Source organism: Rattus norvegicus, chromosome 4 (assembly GCF_036323735.1).
Source record: "Rattus norvegicus strain BN/NHsdMcwi chromosome 4, GRCr8, whole genome shotgun sequence".
NCBI classification, from domain to species: Eukaryota; Metazoa; Chordata; class Mammalia; order Rodentia; family Muridae; genus Rattus; species Rattus norvegicus.
The window spans coordinates 29,877,052-29,904,757 of record NC_086022.1 but is presented as its reverse complement, the minus strand read 5'-3'; the positions used below and the strand labels follow the sequence as shown (position 1 = coordinate 29,904,757).

At 40.9% G+C, this 27,706-nt stretch overlaps 1 protein-coding gene across 5 annotated transcripts in view; it reads right to left on the bottom strand.

Moving 5' to 3' along the window:
* Positions 1-27,706, bottom strand: part of Cdk14 (cyclin-dependent kinase 14) — a 594,415-nt gene that overhangs the window by 308,894 nt on the left and 257,815 nt on the right. For all 5 annotated transcript variants that reach the window (NM_001395582.1, NM_001395583.1, XM_039107757.2 and 2 more), the window contains one exon: positions 23,126-23,220. In NM_001395582.1, the coding sequence (NP_001382511.1) occupies positions 23,126-23,220 (95 nt within the window). The remainder of the gene's footprint in view (positions 1-23,125; positions 23,221-27,706) is intronic.

The window sequence follows — 27,706 nt, the reverse complement described above, 5'->3', positions numbered from 1 at the left end:
CCAGAAGGATGAAGAGAAGAGTCTCTTGCTAAGCTTGCTCTTTATAGGTAGGAAAACACAGGGGAGCTGGCTACAGACACGTGACGTAGAAACTGAACTGTGCTGCAGTGAGCTTCAATCTTAAAAATATGAATTTCAGAACAGCTTATGAGAAGGAGGAAATATTAAATTAGACTTCGTTGATCCATTTTTAGGGGGGCAAGCCAATCTGAAAGTCTGTATCAACTGTATCAATCTTCCAGTTCATTATAGATGAGTGAAAGATTAAAGCATGCATAAAGATGAAGGAAACATCTTCTCTACGCAGAAGCTTTGTAACAATTATGAGAAAAGAGCAAACAGAACAAGATCTGTGCCAAAGCATACTTTCTCCTCTTAAGAAATCTTAAAAGGAACCACTTATAATCCCATTCATACATTTGACCCGCGTCTAACACTTTTAGGAAGCACTCCCAAGACAACAGGGAAGGGTATAATGGAAGCAATGTTATTTTAATTTTCCTAAATACTGTAGAGTTCTTCCTCATCGCCTGAGGAAGAAAACCTGTGGGCCAAAACCCCCAAATAGGATTAATCAAAACTCTCAGGAATGAGAGAGATATCTGGGGGGGGGGAGCCCATTATGTTAGAAATACATTTTCCTGGCTAGAGCAATTCATGATGTACAGCATCATGTGTTTAGAGAAAAGCTACTCAAGCCTGAAAGTCCTCAAGACTGCAAGGCTGAAGTCCAGAAAATGTCTGTTAAGCCCATGGTGGAGGGAACAAGTTACAGTTGGCCCCATGGTGCATGTGAAGTAGAAATACTCTTAAACATAGATCTTTCATTTTTTTTCCCCTCACATTTTTGTTGTTGGTGATGGTTTTTCTCATTGTGTATTTTTGGTTTTTGTTTTTGTGGATTTTTTTGAACTTTGTTTGTGGCAGGGTCTGACTATATATTCTGGAACTCAGTATCTAGTCCAGACTGGCCTCAAACAATGATCTTCCTGCCTCTGACTCCCGAGTGGTGGGTTTACAGAAGTTTACCATTATACCCAGCAAGAAGGCTGTTTTCCAAATCAGAGTTTGCTTTTTAAATTATTTCAGTGCCTCTAGGGGCAAATGTACTTTGAAACTTCTGTGAGTAGCAAAGCATGAGTCCATACCTACAGACTATGACGACCAGCAGGGAACACGTTGAGACGATATGATGGAGTCATGTCAAATATGTAAATGCTGCTTTAAAGTAGTAACTCTGTCTACAGGAAACATGAGAAAGGCTCTGGTTCACAACGAATGCAGGAAACTGCTTCAATTCTTGCATTCTTGGTATATCCAAATTTTTAAATGGATTAGACATTCAGACCCATGAATATCTAAAAAAGCAAATTATTGTCCTGTTTATGATTATAAAAAATTCCAAACTGTGACTGCTGCCTGCTTCTCCTCTATTTTGAAACTACAATTTTTCCATAGGTCACAAAGAATATTACCATGGGTGTGTGTGAAATCACAGGAACCCTGAGCAGGAAAAGTTTCCTTCTCTCCTCAAAGTTTACACAATACTTCCGACAATCACTTCCTCAGGCATGTGACATATTTATCAGGAGTACTTGATGATGTAAGTATAAACCTTGAGGCTTCTAGAAGCATAGGCCGATGCTCTGGGTGACCTAGAATGCGTTTGGCTCCAATCCCAACATCCAGTCAGTAAATTGGAACATACGATACCCCTCCCTTCTCTCAATCTGGGAAAGAGAATAAAGGCTCATTGCTCCGTTACAGAACAACTCAGTTGTGTTTTCCTGATTCCAGGGTGAACACAGCATCCACCTCAGCCACCTTCAAACATGAATCCAATATACCATAAATAACTTCACACAGGCATCCTAGAGAATTTGAGTAAAATATCCCTCAATATTTACCTCTAACTAATTAGTAGGCTTGGCAAAGGATCAACATACTCACTGTCTGAAACTGGTTATAATTTCTATCCAGGAGATGAGCATAAGAAACGTTTGGCAAAGAGTGACCACACGCTCACACACACACCCACACTCACACACACACACACACACACACACACACACACACTCTCACACACACACAAGCCTGTGACACTGAGGCTGAGTCACGACCCCCAGTGAGAAAATGAGGTCACTGAAAGTTAAAAGGGAAGAAACAAGTGACTAATAAAAGTATTTGAAAATTATCATGACTCAGATTTATTTCAGTAGGAATTTCACGTTTTATACAAAATCAAAACGACTTCAAAGTTGAGCATGGGATTTTTATGTTAATGTAGAGGATGTGTTCATTTAAAAGTGGGGATGGAAACTTCACAATCATAATTGTCGGTCTTCAATGTCTGTGTGCTCAAAACAATTTAAAACTGCAAGTACTGTATAATAAGAATATATACAAAAATGTAGGTGGATAATTCCCCAAAGGTAGCATGACAGTGGGCATGAATTACAAGTCTTCAAACACGATATGTAGTAGCACTGCAATCTCTGTGTTGACAGACAAGAGAGTGATGGGAAGCATCTTAGCAATTGGCCAAGCTACACCAAAGCAACAGATAAGGATCAGAATTCATTAGCCCAGCAAAGGCTCTGCCATGCCCAAGTTAGTGAAGGATTTATACTTTCCCTAGGAAGAGCAACATAGTTGACACTAGGCAAACCCTACTCAGGACTTTGTTCACTGGTAATATGCTAAACCACAGGAAGGGTAGTGTGTGTGTGTGTGTGTGTGTGTGTGTGTGTGTGTGTGTGTGTGTGTTTGTGTGTGTGTTTAATTCTCTATTAAAAATTCAGTAACTTTAACAAAATTCCATATTTTACTAGATTGTTTTTTAAGCTAATTTTTCTTCAAATGTTTGCTATAGTCGGGCTTTCTGGTACCACGTCTCATATATTTGCATCCTTAAATCAGAGCTTCATATATTAACTGTAACTTAAATCTTTTAATCTATTTATAAATTAGCATTTGTAGTTCTCTGGAATAGATGGGTGCTTCAAAAAGTGGAAGAATACTGCATGTGTTATATAGAAAGAAATGAAGTATATTCAGAACTAATTTATATAAAAGGAACAATGGAAACATACTAAAAAGGAAAAAAATGAACCTAGACAAAGGAAGCCCAATACATTTTCAGCCAAAGGACTGAGCTGCCTTTAAGAGCACCAACACAGTCAGGGTTTTAACCCCTCATTGTCAGGAACCAGCTAGGAAAGTCTAAGCCTAGAAGGTGATTTTCCTGAGTTATATACTGTTTTGCATAGACTGCTGCGATGGATGAGCTCTGGAGGCAAGGCCCTAAGAGACTAGTCTCGGGATTTATTCTTTTTATTGATATACCTTTCCTGTTGTTATTAAATCAATATAACAATCCCCAGGAATTAGCCCACCCTGTTGGGCAGATTTTCTGAAAATCAGTGAAGATGTACTGTCTTGTAGTGATGCACAGATGATTTCTTGATACCTAATGATAATGCTATACAAATTCCTTAATTTATACTAGCAATTATTGATATATTTATAATAAGGCCCTCTATGATATGAAAACTGCAGTTAGAACTCCGCCAGGCGTTACACGTCACAGGTTTCTGTGCTGAGGCAGAAAGCACACATTGATACAGATTCACAACTTAGGAATGCATTCCTTTAGACCATAACGCAATTAACCAAAGGTTGTAAAAGGAACAAAGATTTACTGTAGCTGCAAACACAGAGGGTAAGAAATGTTGGCTGGGATTATCTACACCAAACTTCAATGTTAAATTAGACATAAGAATTACCGTCTTAGACTGTCAATGGTGGAGCTAGTAACACACAATGGATGTCTAGTCAGATAACTACTCTTAAGGGAAACATGGGTAATACCTCTGTTGTAACGTTTTGTTTAATATTTGATTCAAATTTATGCTTGAAATTGTTGTGAACTTTGGCAATACCATGTGATCTAATCTCCTGAAAGGTACAAAAAGCTAGGAACGATGGCATTAGGCAGAAGTAAAGATCAGAATTGAGGAGGGGGAAGGAAAACAGGTTGGAAGCACTAGAGAGATGAGGGGCTGGGCAGATGAGGAGAAACAGAGAAGAACTGAGAGGAGCAGAACGGACACAATGTAGAAGCATCAGTGCACGGCAGGGTGTAACAGGCTGAGAAGAGAAGAGATTCCACTAAGAAGAGAAAGAATTGCAGGGAGAGCAGAAAGTAGAGGACAGGCTTTTCTTAACATGAGACTGGTTTTTAAATTCATTTAGCCATAAAAAGGTAGAAGCCTTTTTCTTTCTCTAGCAATAACTGTTGAAGCTTATTTTTCATCCAGAATGAGTAAGTTATTTCTGACCGACGCTTGTTCAGTGGAGCTTGCTCACCAGGGCACTTGCTTCATCCACCAAAAACATTGCATATGTGAGTATGGGTGTGCGCATAAGTATGTAAGCATGAGACAGGTAGTTAGGACCAACAAAAGGATAGTAAAGCATAATGAATATATGTGCATGAATGAATGTAAGAGCATATGTGTGTTTATGTGTATTTGCTTGTATAAAAGTTTTTCCTAAAAAAAAAGGTTTTCCTTTTATGCCTGTGACTATCTTCTCTTTCAATAAAAGTTAATTGCCCCAAACTGCCCTCCTGTCTGACCAGTGAGAGGCAAAGTTTCTGGGCAAGAGACAAAGGAGCCCTAGCAATTAATCCCTTACTTAATACCTGGCTGTTAACCAACAGGTATGAATTAGCGCAGAGGCCTGAAGCTTCTAGCTTCAGAGAAACTTAGACTCAAGACAGGCAAACACTATTATAGAAAGTCTTCCCCACCAATGCTCTTCTCCCTCAACTGCCGCAGAGCCAGTGTGCTCCCAGCACCCAGTGATCCCAGATCTCTAGACATAGGGTTGAAAGGGAATGGTGTGGCCTGTGGGGTGGCTCAGACAAATCATGGAGGCGATAACAGCTCCAGATATTATTTCTGGTAGTTAGACAAGTGCGGACTTAAAAAAGACAATATGGCCCCCATTTCCTGTGTCTGCCATACTCTCTAAGGTACTTCAGTGAAAATTTACTGTATTATGAAACACATGTGCACACACACACACATGCATGTGTACACACATGTTCACACTTGTGTTCTGTGGTATATTGAAATGAAATTGAAAATTATCTGCTACAGTATTAGTATGAGGCACATATAATCAGAATCTTGCTCCAGTCCTCAGGATAGAAAGCTGCTCATTGACCGCTCACAAATGCTATTGTAAGAAACAGAAAAGAATGAAGTGACCTTTGACCCCTGGACAGTCTGCCTGTCAATTCACAGTGGGCTGAGATCTGATTTTGTGTTTATAAATAAAGATCATTGGTTTTTATTTCCCAATACTCTGAATAATTACATTCTCTCCCATAGCCCATTCATGTAGCAATGCTGAGTTTCTGGTTTGTTTGTTTGTTTGTTTGGTAATTAAAAATTGTCTTTTTATGTTGCATTTACAAATAAGACCAAATACATGTTTCTTCTATATTGTGACATTTGGTTTCAGAGTAGTCTCTGGTTCATAAAATAGATCCAGCTGTCTGACCTAAAACTTGCAGTGGAAGACTGAACAGGGCTGCTCTTCCCCTAGAAGACTTCAGGAAACAGCACCTGTGAGATCTTTGAAACTGTCAGAACAGAGGCTCAATAAACGTACATGTATATTTGATGTTTTCCCAAGAATCTCAGGGAAATCCACAGCAGAAAAGGAGAAAGCAACTTTGACTGGTGTAGAATTTTTGAAGATGGCAATAACTCGCATGGCACCAAAGGCCTCACGAAGTAGCTGAAGTGAGTCAGTGAAAAATAAGCATGAGAGAAACTCCAGAGAGGAAACGGTGCCTGGAAACCCTGGGGTCTGAAGAAGCCCTTGGCAGTCCCAAGACTGTAGTACCCATAGCTTTGCAGATGTGAGAGGACTAAGGTGTTTTGTTTATTTTCTAACCCTAATTCCAGGACCACACCTTTAACCAAGTGAGCCTCTTTTCTTCCTCTTTTCACCTTGAAAGTTTTGGTCCTATTTTTTTTTCTAGTTTTCTCAAAATGGAAGCTTTAGGTACAACCTTTGGACCATTGAGTTGTGATTTAAAGCAATTATGTGGACCAAATGCTACATTTGACTACTTCCTGTCAGGTGGATATCTTCCTTTGGGGGTGATTTATTAGGTGACCTCCCCTGAACTTGACCTTGTTTATGTGGTCCATCACAGGGCAGAATTGATGGCTCTGTGTGAATCTTGAAACCAAATTATTTCTGTTTCATATATACTTATGTGTCCTAACATATGCCTAAACACAATTTCACTGGGAACTTAATTGATTTAAATATTTTTATCATTAATTGTTATTATTATTGAGTCAGGGTCTTGCTATGCAGCCCTGGCTGACCTAGAACTCTTTAAGAAGACCAGACTGGCCTAGAACTCCAGTGATTCATCTGCCTCTGCCTCTGCCTCTGCCTCTGCCTCTTAAATACTGTGATTAAATTTGTGGACCACCATGCCTGACTGTAAATTTTAATTTTCTTTTTTTTCAAGAAATGAACCCACACACCTATGGTCACTTGATTTTTGACAAAGGAGCCAAAACCATCCAATGGAAAAAAAGAATTTTCAGCAAATGGTGCTGGTTCAACTGGAGGTCAACATGTAGAAGAATGCAGATCGATCCATGCTTATCACCCTGTACAAAGCTCAAGTCCAAGTGGATCAAGGACCTCCACATCAAACCAGATACACTCAAACTAATAGAAGAAAAAGTGGGGAAGAATCTTAAACACATAGGCAATGGAGAAAATTTCCTGAACAAAACACCAATGGCTTATGCTCTAAGATCAAGAATCGACAAATGGGATCTCATAAAACTGCAAAGCTTCTGTAAGGCAAAGGGACACTGTTGTTAGGACAACATGGCAAACAACAGATTGGGAAAAGATCTTTACCAATCTTAACAACTGATAGAGGGCTTATATCCAAAATATACAAAGAACTCAAGAAGTTAGACCGCAGGGAGACAAATAACCCTATTAAAAATGGGGTTCAGAGCTAAACAAAGAATTGACAGCTGAGGAATGCCAAATGGCTGCGAAACACCTAAAGAAATGTTCAACATCTTTAGTCATAAGGGAAATGCAAATCAAAACAACCCTGAGATTTCACCTCACACAAGTGAGAATGGCTAAGATCAAAAACTCAGGAGACAGCAAATGCTGGCAAGGATGCGGAGAAAGAGGAACACTCCTCCATTGTTGGTGGGATTGCATACTGGTACAACCATTCTGGAAATCAGTCTGGAGGATCCTCAGAAAATTGGACATTGAACTACCTGAGGACCCAGCTATACCTTTCTTGGGCATATACCCAAAAGATGCCCCAACATATAAAAAAGACACATGCTCCACTATGTTCATCGCAGCCTTATTTATAATAGCCAGAAGCTGGAGAGAACCCAGATGCCCTTCAACAGAGGAATGGATACAGAAAATGTGGTACATCTACACAATGGAATATTACTCAGCTATCAAAAACAATGACTTTATGAAATTCATAGGCAAATGGATGGAACTGGAAAATAGCATCCTGAGTGAGGTAACACAATCACAGAAAAACACACATGGTATGCACTCATTGATAAGTGGCTATTAGCCCAAATGCTTGAATTACCCTAGATGCCTAGAACAAATGAAACTCAAGACAGATGATCAAAATGTGAATGCTTCACTCCTTTTTTAAAAGGGGAACAAGAATACCCTTGGCAGGGAATAGGGAGGCAAAGTTTAAAACAGAGGCAGAAGGAACACCCATTCGGAGCCTGCCCCACATGTGGCCCATACATATACAGCCACCCAATTAGATAAGATGGATGAAGCAAAGAAGTGCAGGCCAACAGGAACCAGATGTAGATCTCTCCTGAGAGACACACCCAGAATACAGCAAATACAGAGGCGAATGCCTGCAGCAAACCACTGAACTGAGAACAGGCCCCCCTGTTGAAGGAATCAGAGAAAGGACTGGAAGAGCTTGAAGGGGCTCGAGACCCCATATGAACAACAATGCCAAGCAACCAGAGCTTCCAGGGACTAAGCCACTACCCAAAGACTATACATGGACTGACTCTGGGCTCCAACCTCATAGGTAGCAATGAATATCCTAGTAAGAGCACCAGTGGAAGGAGAAGCCCTTGGTCCTGCCAAGACTGAACCCCTAGTGAACGTGATTGTTGGAGGGAGGGTGGTAATGGGGGTAGGATGGGGAGGGGAACACCCATATAGAAGGGGAGAGGGAGGGGTTAGGGCGAAGTTGGCCTGGAAACCGGGAAGGGGAATAATAATCGAAATGTAAATAAGAAATACTCAAGTTAATAAAGATTAAAAAAAATGAGTTTCTGTTCTATTGTCAGATTTATATAACTTCAACATATTCTTCAACTTCTAACTAGATAACTAGCACTGCCTGTCATCACTGCCTCTGCCCCATATCCAAGTAAACTAGACAGTAATAAAGAAGAGAGAGAAAAAAGAATAAACTTGAGCTTCCAGATGCTGCTGGCTATGGTAGAAACAGGGATGGCTAACTGGGGATCCAAGATAGAAAGCAGGCTATACAGCAAGGAAAAATGGAAAAAAAATCCACCAAATGGAGAGTTCTTGCTTAGCAAACAGTTGACGTGACTAATTAGCCTTTTAGCTCCTGGATTATGAAGTGGGGATGAGGCATTGGCATCTACTGAGGATTTAAATCTGGAGTGGGTGTAGTAGATAGAAAAGAGTAAATTACTCACTGAACCAGGAATTTAACTCAGAATGTTGAAGCCATGACTCACGAAAGGAAAAAGAAAGAAGGTCCTTGGCAATATAAATGATGACTGTGAAAAGCCAAAAGGTATGTTTCTCTACAGCATGAATGCATATTTCTACCTACGCCACCATCATTCAGTCATTGAGACAAGCCATACGAACCACAATTAGCAGGGATAAGTATTCCTATCTGAATAAAAACCTTAATAAAGGTCCACTGAGGATCTTGTTTATAGCTCTAAAGTGTTAGGGTCTGGATGGTAACATAGTTAATCTGATCATCTTCACTCTCATGATCTTCGTCACATTGTGCTTCACATGAACCTGCACAAAAGTTAGCAAACTACACCATGATTTATACAATCTAAGGGAAGAACCGTCCATGATGGAGCTTTCTAGCGACAGATGAGGCTCCAACATAAGGATGACAGACAGAAAGAATATCCACTTGATATTCTGTCAATCCACATGTCGACACATTTCAGAGGCTCCAAAGCAAACACTAAGTGCATTAGCATAGCAAGTGAAGAAAGTGTAGAGACAATACTGTTTATATATAGACGTGTCAGGAGACAGGGACGTGGAGACATGGGAAGTCTACATCTAGACTTCGATGACATGAAAATTTAGCTGACAGTCCTCAGTAGCTACTTAAGCCTCAGACTAACCTTCCCTACTGTCTACAGAAAGGCCCCTCTCTAAAACACAGAGAAGGTATCGGGAACAAGAAATCAAATAAGATCAGAGGAATCCAAAGTAAGAATACTAAGTGCAGCCTATCCCCTAATCCATTTCCACTGGGCATCCCTTACTCATCATTCTCTATGACCATGCTCTAGGGAACGGCAACACACCAAATCTCTATGGGAAATACTAACTGAATTCTATAGGTTTAAAAACATGAAAGCACCCAGTTGAATGGATAAGGAAGAGTGGTAGATCTTAGATGAGGTGGGAGAGGGGTATATAAAAATGATCAAAATATGTTGCGTGAAATTCTCAAAAAAATTGCGATTTTTCAAAGAAGCACAGGAAGAGTCTTTGCGTGCAGTGGGACAGCACAGCAGGGAGGGTGGGGAGAGCATCCCCATGAGATGGAGTAGCTCCTCCTTATGCTGAAGAGCAGTCTACCTGCTACCCACACACTCTGTAAGTCTCAATCAGACTGTTCTGGACCAAGAACCTAATCAATTTTTAAAATTACACACCAGCCCACAGCAAACTACAAGAAAAATGTAGGTAACAGGGGGAAGATAGGCTCACTAGTGTTGAATACCACTGTTAGATAAAGCATGCTGCAGCTTTAAAATCAAAAGAAATAAATGGAATATATCACAAATGCATACCACTAGAAATTTCATAACATGAAATCTTAATTAGAACATTTAAAACATAAAAATGAGAAAATGTCCAGTAACCAGTAACCTCGAGCTCAAGGAAAAGATAATTTAAAAACAGACGAAATAAAAGATAAAAGAAAAAAAGAAAAACTTGAAAAACAACCCAAAGGTCAGATACTTAAATCCTACAGAGATAAAATATAGAGCAAAGAGAAGATGAAACGGAGAAATCATTTGAAAATAACTAAAAAAAATGCTTAGAACAAAAAGAAACATATGCATTAAAAGATGTTCAAGCCATCAGGACTCAGATAAAAGTCCAATGGCAACTTATGTGTAGACAAAAAGCAGAGGTGGTGAGTGAAGAAAAGAGTAGGCACATACATCTCACTGGATCTTAAACCAGAATGCACCTCAGAAAACTGTTCAGTAGTCTCTCAGAAAGGGAAAGCGATGTTATAAAAATAATTCAGCAATTTGACCCAAAAGACTGGAAACAGGATCCCAGAAGGCACATAGGGACATAAATGGTCGCACCACCGTTCTTCCCAACAGTTAGGAGAGAAAATGTGTGCCTGTGGATGACTGGATAAGCAAGACATGACTTATCCAAGACATGACTGTGGATAGAATATACTCAGCTTTACAAGAGAATGAGTGCTGCTCTAGCTACAGGATGGGGGAACTTCTGCAGCATTGTGCAAGTGAAAGAAGCCACCGAGGAGGTCACGTGTGAACGTGCCTCCTACTACATGAGCTGCTCAGGTAAATCTCTGGAGTCATGAAGCAGACGGGTGGTAACCAGCATCAGTGGTTAAGATGATGGTTTCACCACTGTGAAGGAAGGCACTCACACTCCATTACAAAACACTGGACAGCGGGAATAAGTCTATGACTGAGAATGTTTTACCAGTCACTGAATTGAATGCTTAAAAAGAGTGGGCAATGTGGGTTATGTCTCTACACAGTTATTTCAGTACAGAATATATTAAAAACTGGGCTAGTGAGATGTCTCAGTGGGTAAAGGTGCTTCCGAGTCTAACAACCTGAGTTTGATCTCCTGAAGCTACAGTGAAAGGAGAATTATACACACACACACACACACACACACACACACACACACACACACACACACACATTTATACAATGCACACAAAGAATATGAAAAGATGGACCTGGTAAAATTGCAGCTGCCCTGTGGGAAACACTGCATAAAATAACAGGACGTTCGAGATGAAGGGGAGTCATTAAATGGCGGAAGTAATGGCGGAAGTAATGGCGGAAGTAATGGCGGAAGTAATGGCGGAAGTAATGGCGGAAGTAATGGCGGACGTAATGGCGGAAGTAATGGCGGAAGTAATGGCGGAAGTAATGGCGGAAGTAATGGCGGAAGTAATGGCGGAAGTAATGGCGGAAGTAATGGCGGAAGTAATGGCGGAAGTAATGGCAGTTAGACCAACATGGAGCAGCCTGCTGAAATCATCATGGAATTATTCCCAACCAAAATCACCAGACCTGGCTAGCGTGTCGATCAAGCATGAGAGCTGAACGATGAATCAAAACACCTTCCCAGGCTCTGTCCCAGGACAGTATTGGAAGTTATGTTCCCCAAGTAAACACAAGTTCCTCCAGACCAAAAAGAAGGGAAGGCATGTCGGAGACTAGAGAAGACTTGTCACCCCTGTGCTCTGAGAGGTCCTCAAGTAATGGCAGGAAGGGAATTATTTCTAGGGAAGGCCAGTATGAACAGAGCAAAACACAATCATAGGACACCATCTGCCTTGGGGACAATGAAATAATGGTCCACATATGACATTATGTTACACACACACACACACACACACACACACACACACACATATATATTTCACTTTGTCACTAAGGAGAAAGCAAAAGTTGATCCCAAAGATGAATAATCAGTACAAGACAAAGGAGGGGGCTGGAAAGATGGCTCAGCTGTAAAATCCATGAGTTGCTCCTGTAGAGGATCCCAGTTCAAGTCCTAGCACCTCACATGGTACACATTGTACACGGCTTACTTCACAACCATGCGTAACTTCAGATTCAGGGAATCCAACACTGTCTTTTGACCTCTGTGAGAAGCATACACACAGTACAAATACATACTTACACACGTAAAATAAAACCTCAATAAACTTTTTCAAAAAAGATATAAAAAAGACATATATAAAAAAGACAGTATAAGGAAGTTTAATTGTGTGTTTCCAAAGAACAGAAGTAGGCTTACTGTAGAAAGTTCAAGGTTAAAAACCTCTGTTTTCCCAAAGAACCTATAACCAAAGGACTCTTATCTCCATGCAAGCGTGACAATGACATCACCCCAAACACATGATTGACATCTGAAGAGGCAAGTACACACCTTTACAACAAAGAGTGCACACTAATCTCAAATGGTATGAGACCCGAGCTAAATATTCATCTAATATAAGGAATAACAGCTTTTCACAAAGGAAATGTAAGCATTGTGACATATGACTATAATCCCGGCACGTGAGAGGTGGAGGTAGAGGATCAGGAGTTCAAGAACATCCTGTGCTACAGAATACCGTGTGTCCACACACACTCACACACACACACACATGCACACACAAACACACACACACACAGGCACATATGGACAGGTATGTGCATGTGTCCATGAACTAATTAATACACACCCATGCGCAGGTACATGAATACATGCATAAATGTATGCATGTGCATACACATGAACTCATGCACACATGCACATACATGCACATACATGCACAGTAAACAAGATGAAAGGAGTAGATACTAAAATAAAACCAAGTTGTCCAGCTGCTGGGAACATTAGTGGAATGCTACCTCCAGTCCATTTGTATGCCACATAGCACTGGGCACATTCCCACGTAGGATTTGTTAATGGTGCTTTCTACAGTCAGCACTGACCTAATCAAACTTAATTCAAAGGTAATTGGAATCATTGATTAGCTTCATCCTAATCTTGAACATGTATATCGAATAAAACCTTGCATTTGTAAGGAAAGTTTTCTCTAACTCCTTTGCAGTCATGTTTTTAAAAGTTTTATTCTACTTAAAGAGCCACCTTCCTGCTCCTCTTGTATGACCGTGCCCAGTCATGCAAGTTTATTATTTTTATAAGAAATATGGTAGCATTTCTGGTGAGGAAAAGAAACTTAAAGCTATCTTCCCCCAAGAAACCCTCTTGTTTCTCATAGCTCATCTTCCTGTGATTTCTTGACTACTAAAGGCTTGTGGTCTGAATGAGAAAATTATCAAAGTGAGAAAGTGAAATGAAAACAAAAGAAATCGACAGAGATAGAATGTATTCAAACAAAATAGTCTGAAATACAGTGGAGGATACTCATGACTATTTTGGAGAATTGGGCATTCATTTACATCAAGGTTACAGTCAGACTCACTTCCGTCTTCGAGCAGATAGCCAAGTCCTGTGCTATGGTCGGGGCGTGTAATAGGAACGGCCACCACACGAAGTGACACCGTAGTGCAAAATGCAAGTGTGTTGCAAACTCAAGACGAAGACACTACAAATCCTCAAATCCTGCCAGACCGTGGCCAAGCTCCTGGAAATGACTGAAACTACAGTGCCTTATTAGAAGAGAAAAGTCACCAGGGAAAAGGAGAGAATAGAAGCTAATTGACTTTGTTTTGCCAATTAGAGAAAGCAGGGGGTTCATCAAAGAGCCCTGATGGAAAGCTAGCTCGATTCCTTTTCATGTCTCCATTTTCTCCTTAGGGTTCAGAACCCTCACATCTCACACTGTCTGCACAATCAGCCGGCCACAGGGTCTGCATTTGTTCTTCTACCTTTGGTACCAGCTTAGCTTCTGAATGACAGAAGTCCTGCTCACAATGCATAATCACTGGCAGAACTAGTTCTCTCTCTCTCTCTCTCTCTCTCTCTCTCTCTCTCTCTCTCTCTCTTCATATATATATATACATATATATATATACACATATATATACACATATATACATACACACACACACACACACACACACATATATATATATATAAAATGACAGCATCCTTAACATCTTTTATAAAGGAAAGCCATGAAGTCCAAGCCAGACTTTCGGTTGTTTTCATCAAATCACAAAAGTGCCATGGTCCCACCGCACATCTGCAAGTGTGGCTGCAATCTAAACCCCAGTGGTTTGTGGAGCTCCATTACCTAGCATCATCCAGGTATCAGGCCTTAGTAAAGACAGACGCAGAAACACACGATGCGTCTTGTATATTTATGTGTGGTTTTTGCTGCCCTCTGTATAGAGGATTTTGCTAGAGTTCAGACTGCCCTGAAATCCTTCGTAGCTGCTGCATTATCATCCAGAGTGGCAGCATCACTACTGTGTATCATTGTTCTGAGGTAAAGGCTGCATGTTTGTATCTTTAGACTCAGAAGAGAAGGGTCTGTCAAGGGAATCCATTTTTGCTGAAGGATAAACGAATCCATTAACGATCAACTGAATGTGCGTAACAGTTTTAGTTTGTTTACAGAAGAATGTGCCAGATGAGACAAATTCATGCAATAATGGTGAGACTGGTTCCTCTGCTATCTACCTACGAGATCCCTGCTTTGTGAATAGTGACAGGACACAGAGCTACAGGGACTCCAGGCCTGCAGAGACTCGAAAGACGATAGGGTGCAGCTACTACAAAGAGCATGAGGTACTTGAGTGAACTTGGCTTTCTTTCACTTTCTTGTTTAGATATGAAAATAAAATCACTTTATTTGTATATATAATAATTCTAGGGAAGACTAAAGAAAACCAAGTCACAAATTAATAAATAAAATCATGAAATTCGCAGGGCACGATGGCACATTCCTGGAATCCCTTTGCTCAGGAGATCAGGATCAGAAACTCAAGGTAGCAACAAAAGAACCAAAAAGAGCTTGAAATCAATCCAATTCACAAGAACCAGGAACAGGTCTGGAGACCTGAACGTTAACACTTAAAAGCATCAGGAAACCATCAGGAAAGTAAAGTACCACCAGGTTCTCATCTCTCCCTCTGCTGACCTGTCAACCTGGTTTTCTTTATCAGCAAAACGGAGCAATCTCGTGCCTACTACAAGGTTCTAGTGTGCACCAGGACTTACATGTCCCAAGTCACTTAAATAACATGTTATTGCAATGCAGATACCACAAGATAGGAACCCTTCCTACTAAATTTCAGATGAGGCTCTGCTCATCCTATTAAATGAGCACATTTAGTGATAAAGTACTTGTTAGGCTCTAAGATGCCAAGTTTAATTTAGTAGTAACGCAGAGCCCTGGAATACTCCTTCCAAAAAAGATAAAGCCAGTCTCCTTGAGCTCTTGCAAGTGGCTTCTGTGTTCTTTCTAGAACATGGGCACTGCCCCCCTTCTTCTGCTGGCTTCTCGTTGCTCTCACTTCTGTCACCTGGTCATCCTATTAGCCAACCTGTGGCAACTCTGCTTTGCTCCAGTTCCTGTCAACATGCGCACAGCCTATGCCGGCTCTTGTCTGCTGTGACTTCTCGGTACCAGTGCACACTGGAGCAAAGCTATTACCCGTCTTCTCTTACACGGATCATTTGTAAGTTACCACACTTGCACTGTCTTTTTTTTCTATATTCAGCTAACCTGCCCTTTAGAAAATAGTCAAGTGCATTGTCTGACACAACATTTACCTGCAAGGCTGGACTCCTGATTTTCCCAGATGATTTTCTGACCCTTGAGTACATCGAGCTAACAGTTAATTATGGGCCTTGCCTATGACAGACACAGACTGGCCATGCACATCGTCACCACTTCTTTATCAGAGTTACTAACTCAAGCACAAGGAGAATGAGGTCAAGGGCAACTCCCCTCTCGTACGTCCAATTGACTTTTCTCCCCTATAAAGTCAGTTTATCCGTCAATAGGTTTGGAAAAAGCTGATGAAGCAAATATAGTAGAGGGGAACAGCATCTCACAAGTAGACTTCATGGCCACTCTGTTAAGATCTCGTTGTAGTTTGGGACAATCAATCAAATCCTGGGACAACCAAATAACAGCAGGCTTCCTTTATTTAACAGAAACAAAGACTAGCAAAACTTGGTGTTGGAATATAGTTTTGAATTCTATCAATATTTAGTATCATCCTGTATATCTATAGAGGTAGAGATGCATTCTAGGCCACCTTTTAAAAGCTAGATTCACTCTTGCCTATCTACAATGTAGATGATTTCTCAGAGATCATAAATGGAGGGCCTGTTGGTATATCACCTGCAGTTCACCTCACATTCCTAGCTGTGACTCGGTAATAAAGTTACTCTAGTGACTGCCTATGAGATGGTTCAGGGGACCGGGGATACCATGTTCTACCTTGGAATGTCTGATGTATGCTAAAACAAAACAAACAAACAAAAAACCATTGCTGTGCTTTGAGGATTGATTAATTAGTTAGTTTCTGAGATAAGAGTTTACTATACAGTGCTGACTACCTGCAACTCCTGGAGACCTCTGCCTGTGGCTCCTGGGTGTTGAAACTACAAGCATGTACCACTAAGACCAGCCTGTTCTTGGTAAGAAACAGGACCTCTTTGCCATTACAAATGCTAGGTATACACTACGTTGGGGGTCTTGTACAGCCAAAACATGGCATGTGACTTCAGTTCTGCCAATTAAACAAACACTATTGGATCACTGGATAGGAACAACCCAAGAAGCAATGAGGCTGCAGTTATTTTGACTTTTTGACAACATTAGCAAGTAGTGACATTTATTAACCTAGGGAAGCCATACAAGCAATTGAGAGGGAAAACCTTTTCTTTAAACACTTCTGATGGCCGCATGTGCTCAGGTTGGGCACACTTCCCTGCCATGGCTCTGGCTCTGGTTTTGGCGACCCAGCATCACCTGATCTTTCTTGTTTTAAAGTATATAAGCAAAGCTGTCAGCCATGATACCCACTACAAGGTGTCCTCATTCAATTAACCAGACACAGTTTCTGCTTTGCAATAGGGAACTCTCATTGGCACATCCACCTTGAACAAAAAAGATTCATTAATTTCTCAGACATGACGACCATGTATCGCTGGCCATGCCATTGTCTGAAGCTGCTCTATCTGATAAAGTGTCAGATTTGTGCTGTAACTTCCACTTAGAAGAACATTTACTTGGAAGAAAAAAGAGTTTGAATGTAGGCAATACTGTGAGAATGTAAATCAGGTAGGTAGACATGCTCTACCCTGGAGTGATGAGCGGAACTGTTTGTTTAGTTGGCAAGACTGAAGCCACATGGCATGTTTTGGCTGCACAAGATCCCCAAGTAATGTGTGTCTAGAGTTTTGTAATGGAAAACTCTTCAATGTGAGTTAGAGTGATAAAAATGTTGTCTCCTCTTGCCACTTTTCTCTCTGTTTCTCTGTCTCTGTTTCTCCGTCTTTCTCTGTCTCTGTGTCTCTGTCTCTGTATCTCTCTTTCTTTGAGAGATTTAAAACATTTAATGAGATATCTAATATACCAGATAGCCTGACATGCACTAGACAGGGAGAGAGTCACTGCCCTTGATAAACTCAGCTCATTTGGAAATCGGGGCTATTTTTATACAGAGGGCCCTCAGCACAAGCCTCTGCTACCGATGAAGGGAATGTCTCAAAGTTCAGTTCACAGAGCTCTCTTCTGTAGTCTGCACTAATTTATAATGGAGCCCTAGTTAGTGACTAATGCATGGAGAGCCTACCCAACACTTAGGATGTTAAAGTAAAAACAAACATCACAATCTCACAAATTAATGGACATTTCTGGGTGGGTTTTATAAAATTTGCTGAACTATGAAAACACATTATGGGGTTTTTGGTGATCTTTCAATCATGTATGATGTTTGGCCCCATTGCCATAGGTCAGAGCATGGCGGGAGAAATAAAATGACTGTATCTATTGCTATCGTGATTAGTTATAGTCTCTTGGCTTTCCTTCTTTCACTGACAGTTTTTGAGCAGTAATTCATAGACTAACATTTGCATACGATCTATATACATGTTTTCGAGGGCTCAGGAATAGGTTAGGTAATAACTGGCCTCCTGATTGTCCATACATAATACTGTATTGATAACTTTAAGCACTGTGTAGTTAATATCTAAAACCTATGTATCCTGTAAAATTGAAATTTTGTCCATGTCTCATAAGCTCACTCAACTTTTTGACTTAGTTTGGTTGGCTGGTTGGTCAGGTAGCTAGCTAGTTAGTTGGTTTTGGTAGGGTCACATCAAGTGGCCTTAACTGTCCTGGAAGTCTCTGTGTAGATGTGGCGTCTTTGAACTGATAGATCTCTGCTTGCTTCAGCTCCCTGAGGGCTAAAATCAGAGGCACCAGCCACCATGCCTGGATTGCTTCCTTTTGTACATCATGGCTGTTAAACACACAATGACAAGGATGCCCAAGATTGCTCGCTCCTTTACAATCTAAAGCAAAACGCAAGAGGTAGGTAATTGGCCACAAAATGCATTTTTATAACCGTGTTCCTCTGTTTGCTATGCCTCTCTCTTTCGTCATACTATTAAACACAATGATGTGGCACTCAATTAGTTTTTATCAAAAAATCTGTTGTTTCTAGCCACAAACTCATTGCTTAAGCTTTCTGTCTAAGCAGAAGGCATTGTTTGCTAGCATTGTCTCAGCTGAATGTTTCAGTGAGCCGCCGTTTCTAAGTGGTATCATATTTTTCTTTCAAGTCTTAAACCCACAGTGAAAGGCAGCGAGCTATACCAGCATATTAGGCCATTACAGAAGCGCCTTCCTTGTCAAGCCTTTCCCTGGTCAAAGGTAACCCTTACCATCTCTCATCTGAAGGCACTGCTGGAGGCATGCTTCTCAGGGGCTCATGTGCCCTGTCACTGAGACATAAGCTACCTGCGGAGGCCATGCCCAAGTCCCAGCTCTGAAGCTTCCAGCTCATGACCTCCACGTGCTGTGAAAGTGGGTGAGAAACTCAGTTTCAGACAGTTTTAGTAACTTTTCATGGTGCTTGGGAGGATGAACAAAGTTCTGTTATCCGCTAAACTGCTGGGCTAATTATAATTAACTCCGAAGTTATCCCCTTGAGGTCCACCCCCATATCACTAACATTCTATCCTTTATCTCATTATTCTCAGAAGACTTTAAGAAAACTACAGTGTTGATGGGAACAATGTAAAGGAGCTAGGGTTAGAGTCCCTGACAAAGAACCGTTTGCATGAGCATTGTCACACGTATGACCTGTTTGCATGAGCATTGTCACACGTATGACCTGTTTGCACAGTGAGGCTTACAGGTGTACCTCAGAAAGTCACTACAATGTAACTCTAATGAAAGATACAATGGACAGCAAAGAAACAATAGAGTCTAGAAATTTGTCAAAACCTCTTGCTTTCCCTGTACGTCTAGGATTTTAATGAGTGTGGTCTATTGAATTTTTTCCTGTATTGTTTACCTTATGTGATTTCAAAAAGAGTTTTTCCATGTTTTCTGAGGGGATTTTGTTTGTTTATATTTGGTAGTGGAAATTGATTCCAAGGTCTTTTACAATGTACGCATGAACTTGTGATAGTTTGAATGATGAATGCCACAAATTTGAACATGTGGACCCCAGCTGTGGCAATGATTGGGCACATTGTGGAGAACTTTGGCTTTCCTTGAGGAAGCAGTTCGGTGATGGCCAGCCTTGGGGGTCCACGGTCTCATCACAACTCCAATTTTCCCTCAGCTTTGTGCTTGCAGTTCAAAACATAACTCTGAGCTCCCAGCTCTTGCCTCTGTGCCTCCCGTTCCCTGGCATGCCTCCCCAACTAAACATGCAATTCAAACATGAAAGCAATGATTTTACAGTATCTCAGAAATTGTCAAACTGTCTTGCTTCTCCCCAGGATAGACTCACCCCTTCTGGAGTCAAAATCAACCCTTCTATGAATTGCTTTTGGTCATGGATTCTATCACACCAATAGGAGGGTAAGAAATGTAGACCTCTGCCACGGAGATATCTGTCCACACAGGATCTCACTAATCTGACCAGGCTGGCTTTTAACATGTTCTCAAGCCCAGGCTAGCCTATATTTGTGACTCTCCTGCCTCAGTCTTCTGAGTGACTGGAAAAAACAAGTATAGCCACTAAACCCAGTGAGAAGTACTGTTGGCGACATGGAGCAACAAAAATAATGCTACCCAGGAAGTAAGTCCCATCAGTTTTAAAATATGATGTCATTATAAATTTTGGGAAAGTTTAGATTGCAATGTTTGAGCTTGATTTCAAAAAGGCTACAAGTTTATGTGTAAATAGGTTCACACAAACACACACACACATACACACAAACATGCATGTGTGTTTACCTACACATCAGGGAATGTATAGGGCAATAATATAGAATCTTGCTTTATGAAAACAAGTCTCCTTTCCCATTTCTGACCAAAGACTACAACCAAGTACAGCCACAACAATGAACAGTGGGAAATACACACACACACACACACACACACACACACACACACACACACACACACAGATATATCTCCTAACCAGAAGATAAAGCAAGATGGGCCTGAAAATAACCCAACCTAGCTCATAGCTTTCTGCTTTTAAGGCGGTAAAATTCATAGTTTTATGCAACAGTACAAGAGAACATTAAAGGTAACAATGAGCTGGGATGGTGGTCTATGCCTATAGTCAACCCCGGGGCTTGGGAAATTGAAACAAGAGGATCTTATGTCCAACACTGGCCAAAGCGCAATAGCAAGACCCTGTTTAAACACAAGAGAGACAGACACGGACGTGAGACCTTAGCACGGTCCAAAGAGAAAAACTAACAGAGCAGACCTGCATTTTCAGTGTTGTGCTCACACTTCCCTTAAACATTCCTCTACCGCCCTGTCTTCATCCTTCTCCCACCACCCAAGAAAACATCACCCTCTCTAGCTTCCTACCTTACACCCATGGTGGTACTCAGTCCATCCCTCAAAGGCATTTCAATCGACAGACTCGCCGTCACTTCCTAGTGATAGGACACATGCAAGACAAGTATGCTTTTGCGAGTTATGTTGCGAGCAATCTATCTACTAGAATGTGGAGAAATTTTCACTCTTAAGGCATCAGCAGTGTAAGTACGAAGAGTAAGAATCTGGGTAGCACTGTACAGAATCCTTTAGACCATTTCCAGGGGAATGATCTTTAACACTGAGTGACTGCCATTTCTACACCAACTGGTGATGACCCTGAAACTCAGAGGTTCAGACTTCAGTGGTTCCCTGGAACACCGTGTAACTCACGAACAGGGTGTAGCAAAGGGTCTTCAGCAGAGGGAGCAGATGGAGACACAGAGAATACTGAGAGGGAGGCAAGCCCCCTGAGGAAAGGGAAGAAAATAAGGTAAACTGAGAAACAAAGAGGAGGCAGAAACCATGACCACCCTCCTCACGTAGGATGCCGTGCCTGCCTGACATGTGGTTGATTAAGACCTTCCATATCTAGTCCTCTAGCACAGGGACAGGGACATTTTCACTCACACGAAGAAAAAGGCTTATCAGTCTCAATCAGCAAATATTACAGAAGGCAGTGGATTACCATCAGGTTGGCTGCCAACTCTACAGAACATAATCGAACGACATAGGACCTCACGTACGCATTGTTATCTGCCTGATGACCGTATTGCACTTTCTTTTAAGATTTGAAGATATTGTCATACTGTGGTTGTCAGTTTCTCTATCAGGTCTGTTAATTTAGGTGTCCCAAGCCCTGCTTTTTATTTCAGTTTAATTGTCCAATTAGAGGGAGGAAATAAATATCCTTTCTGGAAAGCACTATAGAAAGGAGTAAGGACAGATAGAAAAATCTAGATTTTTATTAAAATATGTAAATCAGACATCCTAGAAAACATGAATGGAAAGTTCCAAGCCCAAGCCATCTCAATACATTATTGACTCCAAATCATGAAGGAAACAAAAGAAATTTTATTTGCATTGATGTGTGAATCTGCCTCCATTCTTGGTAGCATGTAATATATGCAAGTTGCTAGCTCTAGCTGTCCTTGTAGCTGCATTACCATATTATTCAAATGTATCTATCATTTATATGTAAATAGACAAGACGAATGGCTTTTTCATGAGACAACAATTTCCAAATGATAAACAGACAGAGGCAGACATTAGCAAGATAAAACTGCTTCAAATATTCATTCTTTCATACTTTTAAAGAAAATGGGATTTTTATTTTTATTTCAATAAAAATAGTGTGGTAATTATAAAAATGGGACTTTAGTACCGTCAAAAATACCGGTAGCTATTCTTCTCAATAAAAAAGTCCGCATCGATGTCATTTGTATCCTATAAATTACATGCTCTCGGATCCATCTGCGAGAACTCAGATGCTAATTATCATGGTTACGTCCCATGATTCCACAGTTAAATGCTGAGACGGTGCTACACAAACACCATATGTTTTACTGAGGGAAATGGAGAAAGATTAATTACCAGTTGAAGTTCAGGTCTTTTAGCAGTGACATCCTCAACACAAGAAGATTGTTACACGGTATGCTATACAAATTGGGAGCTTTAGTTAATAGCTGAAATAACTGAGGTGGAAAACTTTGAAGCCTAAATTGTGGATATTAGGATCCCCTGCCCCTCCCCCCACCAAAAAAAGCTCGACCTAGGGATGGCTTTTGAGAAACCAAGTTATAAATCCCGAGCAAAACATTTGTGTCGTTCCTGAATTCCTTTGCGAGTGATCATTTTCGATAGACCTACGGATCACAGTGTAAGCATACTAGTAACCAACAGGCTATAAATATCAACACATCTAACCAAATGCATACTCAAAAACTTCCTATTTTTGTATACGAGACTATGTGACATGTACTCCGAAATACCATTCATTTCAGTACAGAAACCCAACGTAATAGCACCGTGAGGATTCTGTTCACATTTAACTAGTACGGTCTGGATCTTTCTTATTTCACTTACCACATATTCAAAGACAAGTGTCAGTGTTTCCTTGGTGTGGATGATGTCATGAAGAAGCACGATGTTTGCATGCTTTAATCCTTTCAGCAGAGAAGCTGTAAAATAAAGTGGACAGAGAAAGAATCCGTCATTGGTTGCCACGTACCAGCATGTTTCATTATCCATTTGGTTCCTGTCAGATGGTTTCTATTTCCCATGTTCTAAACCAGAACAACAGGTGGAAGAACATGACTTTAATTTCATTCAACTCTCCCAACCATATCTGTTGTTACTTGTCAGTGGTCTCTGGATAGGTTCGACTGAGTATGACAGAGTCCACATACTCGCTCTGGTTCCAGTTCTTTCAAACGAAAGATTACTTACTATGTGTTTGTGTGTGACAGCATGTGTGTGTGCACACGGCATGGTGCACATGTGGAGGTCAGAGGACAATCTGCAGGAATTGGTTCTCCCCTCCGATATCGTAGGTTCCTGGATAGAACTTGGGTCCTCAGGCTTGGCAGCAAGTATCTCTACCCACTGAGCCATCTCACCAGCCCTCAAATTCTTTTAAATTTTTGCAATTTGTTTTAACGAGGATCATTTATTATCAAATATGGTTTCTCTTAGCATATGGCCCATGTGCATATATTCTACTACTGTGTGGAAAGTCATGTAAATATCAACTAGACCATATTGCTTCATACTTTAATTGAGTTTTAAAACTGTAATGACTTTCTGAAGGGAATAATAGTTCTACCAATTACTGAGAGTGCAGTGTTAATGTCTCCAACTTCAACTGCGGTTTAATTAAAGTGTCTTTTGAGTTCTATTGCTTCTTATATTTTATTTATCTTTTATGTTTGTTTGTGTGCGTGGGTTAGTTTATGTCTTAATTAGCTTCAGCTGTCAACCTGATAAAGTCCACAGTTATCTGAGGAAGTCTCGATTAGGAGGTTGCCTCAAACCACACTATGTCTGTCTGGTCCATGTCTATAGCGTTGCTGGGCTCAATATGAAAGCTAGCTGAACAGAAGGCAGGAAGAAGCCTGGAAGGAAGGAAGGAAGGAAGGAAGGAAGGAAGGAAGGAAGGAAGGAAGGAAGGAAGGAAGGAAGGAAGGGAGGAAAGAAGGAAGGAAAGAAGGAAGGAAGTGAAAGGAAAGGAACCTTTCTCTAAGTTTTCGTCTTCGTGTTCCTGCCTCCTGCTCTGATTTCCATCTGCTGTGGACTGTTACTCATGAGATGTAAGAAACCCTTTCCCACATGAGGTGCTTTGGGGCATTAGTGTTTATCACAGCAACAGAAATTAAACTAGTGTGCATGCACAGGTACACATGGGTGTATGTGGAGGTCAGACGTCTCATTGCAGGAGCCGGTCCTTTCCCCTACGTAGTTCCCTGGCGCTGACCTCAGGCTGCCATGTCTGATGCCACGGGCCTTTTGTCTAACTCACCATCACAGCCCTGCTCTGTTAGGTTCTTGAGGAGCTGGTGTTCACTGCACACCCCTGTATCGTGCTCTGCTTTTTGTGCATTAACCATTTTAGGGATGTGTATTGTTTGTGTCTCGGCTTCTCTGCTCTGCCTGGACTTATCTGCTTTGCTCCTGATCTTGTGTGGCCTGTTCGGTTTGAACATGAGTGTTTACTTAGTGCACCTTTTAGGATCACTGTTCTCCTACCTTCGATACTGCCGTAAGAGTGTGAAGTTTCACAAACAGCAAATAACCGAACCGTATGTTTTTAAATCGTACTCTGGCGATGTCTGGGTACGGATGGGATTAGGCCATTTCCGTTTATTTTAGGTATTAAGTGCAGGTTTGATTATCATTTGAAGCTCCCCTAAACACCTTGCAATTTAGTTCCCATTTATTCTGTTTGTTTCTATCTTCTACATTCTGAGGGGTTTAATTAATGCTCATTTTATTTCACTTCCCCCTTTTTTTTTGTTACTCATTTTCTGCTGAGCTTTAGTACGTTCAACACAATGAGGCTTTCTGTTTGGTTCATATAGCCAAAGAGATGAAGAAAAAAACTATTTCATATTACAATATTCTTGGTAGTGTTCTTTAGTTTCATGGTGGGTATCGGGTGAGATCATTAGCTAAAGTGCACAGGTTCCTCTCCCCCCTCCCCGTTATCTGTCTTGTAGGTGCAGATTCCTCTGTCCTATCCTTACTCCTTCCATGGACTGGATGCCTAGCTGAGGATCCTTCCTCTTCCTCCTTTATACAGTGGGTGCCAGCAGGTGAGAGGTGAGCTCCCCTGCTCCATGGTGCGCGCTCTTTCTCTTTCCCCTGTCCTTCCTTCTTCGTTTTCAATATCACTCAAGATGGACCGCCCTTTCTTTATATGACATCAGCTCCACAAGAGGCAAAGCTTTCCAGGAGCAAACACACTCCTGGCCCCTCACACCTCCAACCTCCTTTGCTGTACGTAGGCCATGCTGTCAACCACACTGAGTCTAGCTTTCTTCTTCTTGAGTATTTTCCTGAGCTTCAAAGGAGCCACTCTCTCTTTCCTCCTCAGTTTCCTCACCCTCTCTAAGGCCTCCCAGCACTGCTCTCTGTACCCACAGGCTTCTAAGGCTTTCTATTGATCATGAGGGATGAGTCACTCGTGCTGTCAGAGAGTGAGAATGAGACGAATCAAGTGCAGGCTGCTAATCTCCTACTCCACAGGGAAAAGGACATTTTGCCTAATGGGACATCCCTATGTGTACACAACACCATGTACATCAAATTTAATGGATGCCATTTATTTCTGCCTCTCAAGCATGGGGTATCTGTTACTTGAATAAAGAGACATAGAGCCAGCTGACAACCCTTCCTCAAGATAACATCTGCTTACTCCATAATCAACACTAGTCATCTACGTCAAGCTGATGACATCATTTTATCTTAGCACCATTTCATACCCCCATCTCCAGAGATGGGCTACCACAGGTCATAATTTCAAGTCCAGGTCATTGAAATGTTGGCAGTGCCCTTGAATGCCATTCCTTCCCCCCCTTATATGCTCCCCCCTCCTATTATAAAGGGAACTACACAACTCCAACCCTGCATCTCTTGTCACCAAAATTTTGGGAACGATGCCATAAAAACAGAAAAGGTTTAGATTAACCCATAGATTTAGATTTCTGCTTTTAAAAACATATATTTGGGTATTTACTTGTTTTATAATTTACATTATCTCCCAACAATAATTTTAGTGGAACTAAGGCCAAATGACATGAGTAGACTTCAAGTCATTACTCACTCCATGTAAGTACTGTATATAGTCTTACATCTTTCCAACTCTGCATCAGAATAAGATGTGCACTTGCATGTAGGAGCCATGAAACCCACAGGAGGCCATCGGATCCCCTGGGTGCTGAAGGTTATAAGTTACCTGACAGGGACGTGGGAAATGAATTCAGGTCTTCTCTAGGATCAGCGTACTCACTGAATGGCTGAGCCAACTCTCCAGCCCTGATTCCTTTATTCTCTCATGGAAGTGAAAACATGGAAGCCTAGAGGTTGCCTTTAAATTCGACAAGTAATGGCGGGTAAATATACTTATGATTTTAATCTGTTTTTCCTTTTATAACTTTTCTTATAGGGAGATAGCTTGACTTTATATAAGAAATACACAAACGTATCGGATCAATAATCCTAGTAATTTATAATCTTTTTAATTATCCAACTCTCTCACCAGCTTTACACCACTAAAGCCATAATAAATTTCCAGGGCTAGTTTATTAATCTGTAGAACAAATTCCCATTTGCTGATTATCTTCCCGCACTTCTCTTCTGAGGCAGACTTCGGAAGAGACCACTATTTCAAATCACGGCAGGACTTAATACCTACTCTGTGAAGGAACATCTACAAAGGAAACAAATTAAGGACCTACTGAAATCACATTGTAAGACGGGATCCTGGCTATGTGAGGCAAGTTTCAGAAACATATTATGTAACATTATTTGTAATCTTGTCCAATTTCATTTTTCAATACCCTCTTATGTTGTCAAGTATAGTGATGACCTATCCGTACCGATAAGACTCTAAGAAAGAACTGAGGCTTCCAGTGCATTAGGAAGACACACTCAGAGCACCTCTGCCTCAGTTTCTTCCTCCCCACTTCCCCTTTTACTGCTTTCCTCCTCCCCCTGCTTCCTCCTAAAGCCTTTATTTCCCAAAATAATATCTTTACCCCTAATATGCTCTACTGTGTTTCCCCCACAATTTCAGCAACACCAAATTCCTGTTAAATTTTCATCTTGGGTAAGAGTGGCTTGTTTGTTTGCTTGGATGGTTGGCTGTTTTTGTTCTTTGTTTTGTCTGTTTTTCTTGAAAATTTATTAATATCACAGGAGTCTTTTTTCTATAATTTGACCAATTCCATGTGATGTTTCAAAGCCTTCAGTTATCTTCTAAATAGGTCTTAATTTTGACAGTTTGTAGATTCCAGGATATATTTGTGTATGCTTTCTCAACACACTGGCAGATAGATGAGTATCAACATTTGAAAGTAAGTGCTTTTTGAGATTAACGTAATGAGTCTGTAACTGGAAAAGGATAGAGTCACTAATTCCAAAGGTGATGACAGAAAAATGGCATTCGAT